Here is a 13,005-nt window from a genome sequence, read left to right as displayed (position 1 = left end):
TTTCCGTGTATTCCTCCGATTTTCAACGAATTCCAGCTCAAAAATTGAAGCGGATTGAATTTTCGAAAAAAACCTTCCTAATTTTCTAGTTTGTTATAATTTTTTCGAAACCTAATATTTGTATTAATTTAATTTTGGCATTTGGCCTAAATTCGAAATTTTAAAATGTCTATGTTAGAATGTATTGGAGTTAGCCGGTTTCACAGTAAATTTATAATAAAAAAAAAAAGATAAATCTTGATTGTTATAAATCGAATTAACAAACCAAGCAACTCGAAATTCTTATAAAAACATAAATTAATTCAATAACCTGATTACGTTGACAGAATTTATATTTTGAGCGAAGTACGGCTCTGCTCTTAAATCAATTAAAACAACAGAACCGGACTGTCATTTTTCATGACAAATTTAAAAAAAAAAATCTGATGACGCAATGAGTTTCCCAAATTGATTTATGATAAGAATCTCGATAAAAAATTGCTGGGTTTTTAAAAAAAAATACTCGTTCAAACAAAATACACTGACTTAGAACAGACCTGAATATTTTGCAAAATAAATCAACGACATCTGGTAACAAGAAGTGAGTTTATGAATACGACGTCCAAATTAACCAAAAATCTAGTTAATAAATCCAAAATTGTGTATGGAAATTTTGAATGTTTGTTTTCAATCGATAGAAACCTAGATTGATTGTGATAGGTTAGGTTATGTTTATATTTGATGAAAACTATTCGATTTTATCAATGAATCAACAATAATCATTATAAATGATTGTAATTGGGATAAATCACACGTAATATGATGACAGATGACATAAGACATAGTGACAGTTGACACAGAACACGATTTGACGTTGCAATTTTTGACACAAGGTATAATGACAGTTGACACAGAACAAGATTTGATTTCGTCATATTATAGTCGACGTATTCGCCAGATATAACTAATTGTGACTTTCCTGTTACCAAAATTGTGTATGGAAACTTTGAATGTTTGTTTTTAATCGATAGAAACCTAGATTGATTGTGATAAGTTAGGTTACGTTTATATTTAATGAAAACTATTCGATTTTATCAATGAATCAACAATAATCATTATAAATGATTGTAATTGGGATAAATCACACGTAATATGATGACAGATGACATAAGACATAGTGACAGTTGACACAGAACACGATTTGAAGGTTAGATTAATTAGTATAACAAAGATTTGTAATCAAATACGGGAAAATGTTTGTTTTTCAATCACTTCGGATTAAATTCGATCACTTGAACGCATATGAATCGAACCAAATCGAATACAGGTTGTTCAAAATTGAAATTTACCATAAATTCGAAGGTTATAATTAGATTTAATGGAAACTATTCGATTTTATCAACGATATTCATTATAAATAATCGTAATTGTGATAATTCACACTCAATATGATGACAGATGACATAAGACGCAATGACAGTTGACACAGAACACTATTTGACGTTGTAATTTTTGACACGAGGTATAATGACAGTTGACACAGAACACGATTTGATGTTGACATATTATAGTCGACGTATTCGCCAGATATAACTAATTGTGACTTTCCTGTTACCAAAATTGTGTATGGAAACTTTGAATGTTTGTTTTTAATCGATAGAAACCTAGATTGATTGTGATAAGTTAGGTTACGTTTATATTTAATGAAAACTATTCGATTTTATCAATGAATCAACAATAATCATTATAAATAATTGTAATTGGGATAAATCACACGTAATATGATGACAGATGACATAAGACATAGTGACAGTTGACACAGAACACGATTTGAAGGTTAGATTAATTAGTATAACAAAGATTTGTAATCAAATACGGGAAAATGTTTGTTTTTCAATCACTTCGGATTAAATTCGATCACTTGAACGCATATGAATCGAACCAAATCGAATACAGGTTGTTCAAAATTGAAATTTACCATAAATTCGAAGGTTATAATTAGATTTAATGGAAATTATTCGATCTTATCAACGATATTCATTATAAATAATCGTAATTGTGATAATTCACACTCAATATGATGACAGATGACATAAGACGCAATGACAGTTGACACAGAACACTATTTGACGTTGTAATTTTTGACACGAGGTATAATGACAGTTGACACAGAACACGATTTGATGTTGACATATTATAGTCGACGTATTCGCCAGATATAACTAATTGTGACTTTCCTGTTACCAAAATTGTGTATGGAAACTTTGAATGTTTGTTTTTAATCGATAGAAACCTAGATTGATTGTGATAAGTTAGGTTACGTTTATATTTAATGAAAACTATTCGATTTTATCAATGAATCAACAATAATCATTATAAATAATTGTAATTGGGATAAATCACACGTAATATGATGACAGATGACATAAGAGATAGTGACAGTTGACACAGAACACGATTTGAAGGTTAGATTAATTAGTATAACAAAGATTTGTAATCAAATACGGGAAAATGTTTGTTTTTCAATCACTTCGGATTAAATTCGATCACTTGAACGCATATGAATCGAACCAAATCGAATACAGGTTGTTCAAAATTGAAATTTACCATAAATTCGAAGGTTATAATTAGATTTAATGGAAATTATTCGATCTTATCAACGATATTCATTATAAATAATCGTAATTGTGATAATTCACACTCAATATGATGACAGATGACATAAGACGCAATGACAGTTGACAGAGAACACTATTTGACGTTGCAATTTTTGACACGAGGTATAATGACAGTTGACACAGAACAAGATTCGATGTTGTCATATTATAATGACAGTTGACGCAGTACACGATATTCTGCAACCAATAAAGTCAGTGTATTGAGTTTATATCGAGATAAAACTAACCTCAAATATTCCAAACGTGTATTTAAAGAATTATATTCGCTTGTTATCGTGTATATATGTTGTTTTTTGTTTGAAGTAATTAATTTTGAGATTCGAGAAAAGATACAAACAAATTGCTTAAGAAAACTGAAAATAGAGATACCTGAAATACAGTAACAAGTGACCATAATAGAGAATCGAAATTTTTCCTGTCTTTGTCTTCATCACTATTAGATACACATATTTTCTCGGCAGTGTACGATTCGTCTTTGCAAAACTTGCAACCAAATATATTCATTCCGAGGATGCTAAAACATCCCAAAAATCAAATTACATCACTTTATTTGACATCCTGTATATTATAACTGTGTGTTGTTTTTTTTTTGTATTAACTAATTCGGAAAATTGAAATGGAACAGGAAGGAAAATAAAAAGAAACATGCGATGATTTTATGTAACGGAATTTTGTAAAACAAAATCCAATGATACGAGGGGTGTTTATGAAGTTGTTGAAAAACTAGAAGAAGATTTAATGCGTGAAAAATTTAGTGACCACTACCATTACTTGAAAAAACCTACAAATATGTAATTCATTTAATATTATAAAATAAAAATAGTACTGAATTAAATTATTTATTATTAATTTTTTAGATTAATCAATTTAAGATTTAAATACCAGATGGGCAACTAAAAACGATCTTATTTCGCGAAAAAATTATATTATAACTTCAGAGAATGAACATTTGATAAAAATGACCCCCGAAAATATTTTCAAAAAATCACTACAGAACGTATTCAAAAATATGGAATTGAAAAACCAAAAATTTCCAAAATTTATCAAACGAAGTGGTTTTTTATATACAATAATCGAATTCTTCAACGAATTTTCATCCCACAAGTTTCATTGTAACCTTTTAAATTAAATATAGGGGAGAGTGGGAAAGTTTTTATTAAAAAAAGCCTCCAAGTCCGGTTCTGCTTAGCCGATTTTCAAAATCTTGACGTTATTTGAATTAGATTTTATTCGGTAATACAAAATAAGTAAATTTCAAACAATATTATACATAACTTGAACGCTAGAGGGCGTTATTTCATATATGATTTTTCTCGGAAATTTGAATCGAAGCATTAAATTTCAGTTACCCCCCCTGTATACTAATGTCACATTTCTATAATAAGCTGAAACATTCGTTCGAAAATAACATTGAGTCTAAAAATCGCAAAATTCGTTGAATAATTTGATTATTATATACAGGGTGTCCCACGATATGTTAAAACTATCTGTTTATAGCAAAATACTTATAGTAGAATCACGAAAATTTCTAAGTTTGGGTTTTCGGTGACGATCTTTTCAACTAAAATATTTTTAAAGATGGCCGACTTCCGATTCTACCGGAAGTCGCTTGTAACTTTGTTATTTTAAATAGAACACCCTATATATTAATACATTTTTGAAATTTACGTAAAATTTTAGTATTATTTTGTTTAAAAACTTTTTTCGAAAAATGCATATATTTTGAGTTATTAATTTTTTTGTAAAAAATTTGACCGTTACAAATTATTTTTTTGCCAGAATACCCTTAAAGATATGAAAATGGTTATTATTCGGTTGCTTTTAGCAAACACAGACGTATTTGAATCTACGTTGAAAAATCTTTCATTTTATACAGGGTGTGTATAAAAAGTGTTCAAAGTTGAACTTCATAAATATTTATTTTTTTTATTTTTTTAAATAGAACCACCCGGTTTAGGATTAGTAAATACAATTTGATTTTATTTTTTTTTACAGTCCTTAACAAGATTAAGAAAAATACTTTTTTATTTCTTAGTGCATGAATCAACGGGTCAAAATAAAATTTATACTACACCTCCATCTTTAAAAATAATTAATATCTGGATAACGGTGAGGTTTAGATATGGGAAATTATACATAAATTTGCCTTATTTTTCACCCCTGAATGCATTAAAATAGAAAAAACCGGGTGTTCCTATTTAAAAAAATAAAGAAATTCAATATTTATGAAGTTAAACTTTGGATACTTTTCATACGCACCCCGTATAAAATGAAAAATTTTTAAACATATATTCAAATACTTCTGACCATGCTGAAAGCAATTGACTGAAAATTATTTTCATATGTTTAAGGGTATCGTCGAAAAAAAATAATTTATAAGGGTGTGTAACTGTTTTACAAAAAAATTAATAACTCGAAAAGTATGTATTTTTCGAAAAAAGTTTTTAGACAAAATAATACTAAAATTTCACGTAGATTTCAAAAATGTATTAATATACAGGGTGTTCCATATAAAATAACAAAGTTACAGTGGATTTTTAATATAAGAATTCGTTATTTTTTACATTTTTTTGTGTTACGTATTAAATGAAGCAAAAACGAAAAAAATTATTAAAAATTCACTTAAACAAATTCGAAATACATACGTCGCCGAATAGTTTCCTAAAAATTTTTTTATATTTTTATTTGTATTTTATTAAATTTAAACGATATTTCAATCGAAAAAGTCTTACCTGAATATGAATATGAAAAGGATGAGTAATGAGAAAAATATGGCGACGTTATCCATCGTTCTAAGCATAACGAATAACTGTCGTCGTAAATTCGGCATAAATCGCACTAATTTCAATATCCTCAATAAACGGAATGTCCTCAGAACCGATAATCCCGAATCGGTATGTAGATCGCTCGTACAATTCCTAATCAATTCCACAGCACTGAAAAACATAAATCTCAACACTGTGCTGATGCGAATCATTATCGTAAAACGAAAATAAAACAAATCATTCTTCGTACAAATGTAAAACCTGAAAATTTCTCATTTAATCTACAAGGAATCCTCAACTTTTTATAATATTCAATTAGAACTTGAATAATCATTTAATTTTCCCCATTTTCTTTGCTATTTATATTCGTTTAAAACATCTCCACCTCATCTATATCCCGTTTACTTCTTATAACCATTTTTTAGTTTCTTTCTAGTCCCTCAAACACCATGAGAATCCGTCTTGATCTTCTACGTGATCCAACATAAAGCATAAGTTCAGTAACGCTCATAAGTGTAACAAAACTGTCGTAAAAGCATTTTCATACTTCATACACAGTTGTGTCTGTGTTACGATAACACGTCCTCGTCGAATTGACACTTTTTTTCGGTATAAATAACCGATACAAGGTCAAGCTTCATGAAAGATTCGTATCTGCGTACTAACGCGGATTAACGATACTAAATTTACCGATTTCGCTATTAAATCAAATCTTTTAACGGTGTAGAAAACGTACCGGAAATTCTTATAAACGGGCTCTGTTGCCGACGCGGACTAGAAGCTCAACTTTGACAGTTTTATCGCTATATTCATTCAATTTGGTAGTTTTTTGAAGGTTTTGCACTTTAATATGAAATTTCGGTATTTTTTGAATATAAAATAGTCACTTGGTACCAGATTTGGCTTTAATTTTGGACAAGAAAGCAACTGACAGCTCAATTTTGACAGTTTTATTACTATATTCATTTAATTTGGTAGTTTTTTTAGTTTTTTGAAGGTTTGCACTTTGATATGAAATTTCGGTATTTTTTGAATATAAAATAGTCACTTGGTACCAGATTTGGCTTTAATTTTGGACAAGAAAGCAACTGACAGCTCAATTTTGACAGTTTTATTACTATATTCATTTAGTTTGGTAGTTCTTTGAAAGTTTTGCACTTTGATATTAAATTTCTGTATTTTTTAGAAATGAAATAGTCACATAGTACCAGATCTGGCGAAAATTTTGGACAGAATAGCAACTAGAAGCTCAATTTTGACAGTTTTATCACTATATTCATTTAATTTAGTAGTTTTTTTAGTTTTTTGAAGGTTTGCACTTTGATATGAAATTTCGGTATTTTTTGAATATAAAATAGTCACTTGGTACCAGATTTGGCTTTAATTTTGGACAAGAAAGCAACTGACAGCTCAATTTTGACAGTTTTATTACTATATTCATTTAATTTGGTAGTTTTTTGAAGGTTTTGCACTTTGATATGAAATTTCGGCGTTTTTTGAGGATAAAATAGTCACTTGGTACCAGATCTGGCTTGAATTTTGGACAAGAAAGCAACTAACAGCTCAATTTTGACAGTTTTATTACTATATTCATTTAATTTGGTAGTTTTTTGAAGGTTTTGCACTTTGATATTAAATTTCTGTATTTTTTAGAAATCAAATAGTCACATAGTACCAGATCTGGCGAAAATTTTGGGCAGAAAAGCGACTAGAAGCTCAATTTTGACAGTTTTATCACTATACTCATTTAATTTAGTAGTTTTTTTAGTTTTTTGAAGGTTTGCACTTTGATATGAAATTTCGGTATTTTTTGAATATAAAATAGTCACTTGGTACCAGATTTGGTTTTAATTTTGGACAAGAAAGCAACTGACAGCTCAATTTTGACAGTTTTATTACTATATTCATTTAATTTGGTAGTTTTTTGTAGGTTTTGCACCTTGATATGAAATTTCTGTATTTTTTAGAAATAAAATAGTCACATAGTACCAGATCTGGCGAAAATTTTGGACAGAAAAGCAACTAGAAGCTCAATTTTGACAGTTTTATCGCTATATTCATTTAATTTAGTAGTTTTTTGGAGGTTTTGCACTTTGATATGAAATTTCGGCGTTTTTTGAGGATAAAATAGTCACTTGGTACCAGATCTGGCTTGAATTTTGGACAAGAAAGCAACTAACAGCTCAATTTTGACAGTTTTATTACTATATTCATTTAATTTGGTAGTTTTTTGAAGGTTTTGCACTTTGATATTAAATTTCTGTATTTTTTAGAAATCAAATAGTCACATAGTACCAGATCTGGCGAAAATTTTGGGCAGAAAAGCGACTAGAAGCTCAATTTTGACAGTTTTATCACTATACTCATTTAATTTAGTAGTTTTTTTAGTTTTTTGAAGGTTTGCACTTTGATATGAAATTTCGGTATTTTTTGAATATAAAATAGTCACTTGGTACCAGATTTGGCTTTAATTTTGGACAAGAAAGCAACTGACAGCTCAATTTTGACAGTTTTATTACTATATTCATTTAATTTGGTAGTTTTTTGTAGGTTTTGCACCTTGATATGAAATTTCTGTATTTTTTAGAAATAAAATAGTCACATAGTACCAGATCTGGCGAAAATTTTGGACAGAAAAGCAACTAGAAGCTCAATTTTGACAGTTTTATCGCTATATTCATTTAATTTAGTAGTTTTTTGGAGGTTTTGCACTTTGATATGAAATTTCGGCGTTTTTTGAGGATAAAATAGTCACTTGGTACCAGATCTGGCTTGAATTTTGGACAAGAAAGCAACTAACAGCTCAATTTTGACAGTTTTATTACTATATTCATTTAATTTGGTAGTTTTTTGGAGGTTTTGCACTTTGATATGAAATTTCTGTATTTTTTAGAAATAAAATAGTCACATAGTACCAGATCTGGCGAAAATTTTGGACAGAAAAGCAACTATAAGCTCAATTTTGACAGTTTTATCACTATATTCATTTAATTTAGTAGTTTTTTTAGTTTTTTGAAGGTTTGCACTTTGATATGAAATTTCGGTATTTTTTGAATATAAAATAGTCACTTGGTACCAGATTTGGCTTTAATTTTGGACAAGAAAGCAACTGACAGCTCAATTTTGACAGTTTTATCGCTATATTCATTTAATTTAGTAGTTTTTTGAAGGTTTTGCACTTTGATATGAAATTTCTGTATTTTTTAGAAATAAAATAGTCACATAGTACCAGATCTGGCGAAAATTTTGGACAGAAAAGCAACTAGAAGCTCAATTTTGACAGTTTTATCGCTATATTCATTTAATTTAGTAGTTTTTTGGAGGTTTTGCACTTTGATATGAAATTTCGGCGTTTTTTGAGGATAAAATAGTCACTTGGTACCAGATCTGGCTTGAATTTTGGACAAGAAAGCAACTAACAGCTCAATTTTGACAGTTTTATTACTATATTCATTTAATTTGGTAGTTTTTTGGAGGTTTTGCACTTTGATATGAAATTTCTGTATTTTTTAGAAATAAAATAGTCACATAGTACCAGATCTGGCGAAAATTTTGGACAGAAAAGCAACTATAAGCTCAATTTTGACAGTTTTATCACTATATTCATTTAATTTAGTAGTTTTTTTAGTTTTTTGAAGGTTTGCACTTTGATATGAAATTTCGGTATTTTTTGAATATAAAATAGTCACTTGGTACCAGATTTGGCTTTAATTTTGGACAAGAAAGCAACTGACAGCTCAATTTTGACAGTTTTATCACTATATTCATTTAATTTAGTAGTTTTTTTAGTTTTTTGAAGGTTTGCACTTTGATATGAAATTTCGGTATTTTTTGAATATAAAATAGTCACTTGGTACCAGATTTGGCTTTAATTTTGGACAAGAAAGCAACTGACAGCTCAATTTTGACAGTTTTATCGCTATATTCATTTAATTTAGTAGTTTTTTGAAGGTTTTGCACTTTGATATGAAATTTCGGTATTTTTGAGTATAAAATAGTCACACAGTACCAGATCTGGCTTGAATTTTGGACAGGAAAGCAACTAGAAGCTCAATTTTGACAGTTTTATCGCTATATCCATTCAATTTGTAGTTTTTCGAAGGTTTTGCACTTTGATAAGAATATTCGGTATTTTTTTAGCATAAAATAGTCACACGGTACCAGATCTGGCTTGAATTTTGGACAGGAAAGCGACTAGAAGCTCAATTTTGACAGTTTTATCGCTATATTCATTTAGTTTAGTAGTTTTTTGGAGGTTTTGCACTTTGATATGAAATTTCGGCGTTTTTTGAGGATAAAATAGTCACTTGGTACCAGATCTGGCTAGAATATTGGACAGGAAAGCGACTAAAAGCTCAATTTTGACAGTTTTATCGCTATAATCATTAATTATATACCGAAATTGTCTAGATGACATCGAGAGCTTCTTTCACGCTTATCCAAAAATCTTTTCAGTTCTATTATCTGTTAAAAAACATCAATAACCGTAAATTTTTCGTACTCACCTCAATACGACAATGATCCCGTCGAAAACGTTGAACCCGTTCGAAATATACCCGAAAGGTCCTTCGGATATTATCTTGAGAAGCATCTCGATAGCGAAAATAGCGGAAAAAATGATATTGGTAACTTCGACTACGTGCGTCAATATTTCCGATTGGTTATGGTGTTCTATACCCATCGAAAGCGTATTTATCAATATGGCCAACAATATCCCGTGCTGGAATATCTTGTGCACCACCAATTTCTTAATCCTCCCTCTAAACGCCTCGAACACCTTCAATATCCCCTTGATAACCAAACAGGAATAAATGTAACATTTGGTACGTTTCTCGGTCTCGTATTCGACATCCCCTCGCCACAAATCCTGGCAACAACAAAAGTTATCCTCCTCCGAGAGGCGCTTCACGTAATTATTCTCGCTATCCTTCTTCAATCCTTTCGATATCGAATTGAAAAAGACGTCGAGGAGTATTTGTCCTGTGGATAGGGCGGCGTTGATCGCCCCCAAGGCCAGGAGCTCTTGGCAGGTTAGAGTTTCGCCGTCCACCAAACTGCTGCATTGCCGTTGAATCAGTTGGGCTTGGACGTCTGCTGGATCCGGAGAAGAGCTGCTTATTTGCCAGATATTGCCATCACCTCGAAACAATTCGACATGTTAGTATGACAAAACCTTGTAAGAGACGCCGAAAGAAGAAGAAGAAGAAGAACCTAATTCTATTTGGTCTGGGAGCTTCGATGGGTAAACCGTTTCTCAACTATATCCTTTCCGAATCCTTCTGCATCTTCATCTTCAGCGACGCCGCGTTATCAATATTGTGGAAAATATCTTGATCCTTGCATGCTGCTGCTTCTTCAGGAGGTTTTCCATGAGGTCTGGTACATTGGACTCGTTTGGAAGCTTGCGATTACCATAACATACCAAATTCGAATTTTCGTCTCGTAATTTGCACTTTTGGGAGCTTATCTCAGGATCCAAAGGGAAATAGTCTGTTTGGGAATGTAATTTGATATTGGACTGTTGATCTGGACGAAACTCTGGATAGATTTTGGAGGCGAGCTCAATTTGGACAGTTTTATCGCTATATTCATTCAATTTGGTTGTTTTTTGAAGGTTTTGCACTTTGATATGAAATTTCGGCGTTTTTTGAGGATCAAATAATCACTTGGACCACATCTGGCGAGAATGTTGGATAGAAAAGCAGCTAGAAGCGCAGTTTTGGCAGTTTTATCGTTATATTCATTGATTGGGACAATTTTTGAAGGTTTTTCACATTGATATGAAATTTTTGCGTTTTCTAAGCTCAAAATTATCACTCGGGACCAAATCTGGCGAGAATTTTGGACAGAAAATCTACTAAAAGCTGAATTTGGACAGTTTTATCGCTATATTCATTCAATTTGGTCATTTTTTGAAGGTTTTTCACTTTTATATAAAACTTCGGAATTTCTTGAGGATAAAATAGTCACATAGTAATAGATCTGGCTAGAATTTTGGACAAGAAAACAGCTAGAAATACAGTTTTGGAGAATTTATCATTATATTCATTCATTGGGACAATTTTTGAAGGTTTTTCACATCGATATGAAATTTTTGCGTATTCCAAGCTCAAAATTATCACTTGGTACTAGATCTGGCGAGAATTTTGGACAGAAAATCTACTAAAAGCTGAATTTGGACAGTTTTATCGCTATATTCATTCAATTTGGTTGTTTTTTTGAAGGTTTTGCACTTTGATATGAAATTTCGGCGTTTTTTTGAGGATCAAATAATCACTTGGTACCACATCTGGCGAGATTGTTGGATAGAAAAGCAGCTAGAAGCGCAGTTTTGGCAGTTTTATCGTTATATTCATTGATTGGGACAATTTTTGAAGGTTTTTCACATTGATATGAAATTTTTGCGTTTTCTAAGCTCAAAATTATCACTCGGGACCAAATCTGGCGAGAATTTTGGACAGAAAATCTACTAAAAGCTGAATTTGGACAGTTTTATCGCTATATTCATTCAATTTGGTTGTTTTTTGAAGGTTTTGCACTTTGATATGAAATTTCGGCGTTTTTTTGAGGATCAAATAATCACTTGGACCACATCTGGCGAGAATGTTGGATAGAAAAAGCAGCTAGAAGCGCAGTTTTGGCAGTTTTATCGTTATATTCATTGATTTGGGACAATTTTTGAAGGTTTTCACATTGATATGAAATTTTTGCGTTTTTCTAAGCTCAAAATTATGTCTCGAGACCAAATCTGGCGAGAATTTTGGACAGAAAATCTACTAAAAGCTGAATTTGGACAGTTTTATCACTATATTCATTCAATTTGGTAGTTTTTTGAAGGTTTTGCACTTTGATATGAAATTTCGGCGTTTTTTGAGGATCAAATAATCACTTTGGTACCAGATCTGGCGAGAATGTTGGATAGAAAAGCAGCTAGAAGCGCTAGTTTTGGCAGTCTTTATCGTATATTCATTGATTGGGACAATTTTTTGAAGGTTTTTTCACACTTTGATATGAAATTTTTGCGTTTTCTAAGCTCAAAATTATCACTCGGGACCAAATCTGGCGAGAATTTTGGACAGAAAATCTACTAAAAGCTGAATTTTGGACAGTTTTATCGCTATATTCATTCAATTTGGTCATTTTTTGAAGGGTTTTTCACTTTTTATATAAAACTTCGGAATTTCTTGAGGATAAAATAGTCACATAGTAATAGATCTGGCTAGAATTTTGGACAAGAAAACAGCTAGAAATACAGTTTTGGAGAATTTATCATTATATTCATTCATTGGACAATTTTTGAAGGTTTTTCACCTTCGATATGAAATTTTTGCGTATTCCAAGCTCAAAATTATCACTTTGGTACTAGATCTGCGAGAATTTTGGACAGAAAATCTACTAAAAGCTGAATTTGGACAGTTTTATTCGCTATATTCATTCAATTTGGTTGTTTTTGAAGGTTTTGCACTTTGATATGAAATTTCGGCGTTTTTTTGAGGATCAAATAATCACTTGGACCACATCTGGCGAGAATGTTGATAGAAAAGCAGCTAGAAGCGCAAGTTTTGGCAGTTTTATCGTTATAA

At 30.8% G+C, this 13,005-nt stretch overlaps 1 protein-coding gene across 2 annotated transcripts in view; it reads right to left on the bottom strand.

Annotated features, from left to right (window-relative positions):
- Positions 1-13,005, bottom strand: part of LOC130449733 (voltage-dependent T-type calcium channel subunit alpha-1H-like) — a 56,612-nt gene that overhangs the window by 29,391 nt on the left and 14,216 nt on the right. Inside the window, exons 11-13 of one of the 2 annotated variants that reach the window (XM_056787716.1) lie at positions 9,928-10,561; positions 5,390-5,593; positions 3,027-3,171 (exon numbers count right to left, since the gene is read on the bottom strand). In XM_056787716.1, coding sequence (XP_056643694.1) covers positions 3,027-3,171; positions 5,390-5,593; positions 9,928-10,561 — 983 coding nt within the window. The remainder of the gene's footprint in view (positions 1-3,026; positions 3,172-5,389; positions 5,594-9,927; positions 10,562-13,005) is intronic. The other variant, XM_056787715.1, reaches the window with a different exon arrangement.

Source organism: Diorhabda sublineata, chromosome 10 (assembly GCF_026230105.1).
Source record: "Diorhabda sublineata isolate icDioSubl1.1 chromosome 10, icDioSubl1.1, whole genome shotgun sequence".
In the NCBI taxonomy this organism is placed as follows: domain Eukaryota; kingdom Metazoa; phylum Arthropoda; class Insecta; order Coleoptera; family Chrysomelidae; genus Diorhabda; species Diorhabda sublineata.
Note: the sequence above shows the minus strand (reverse complement) of the source record. Positions and strands in the feature narration are given on the sequence as shown.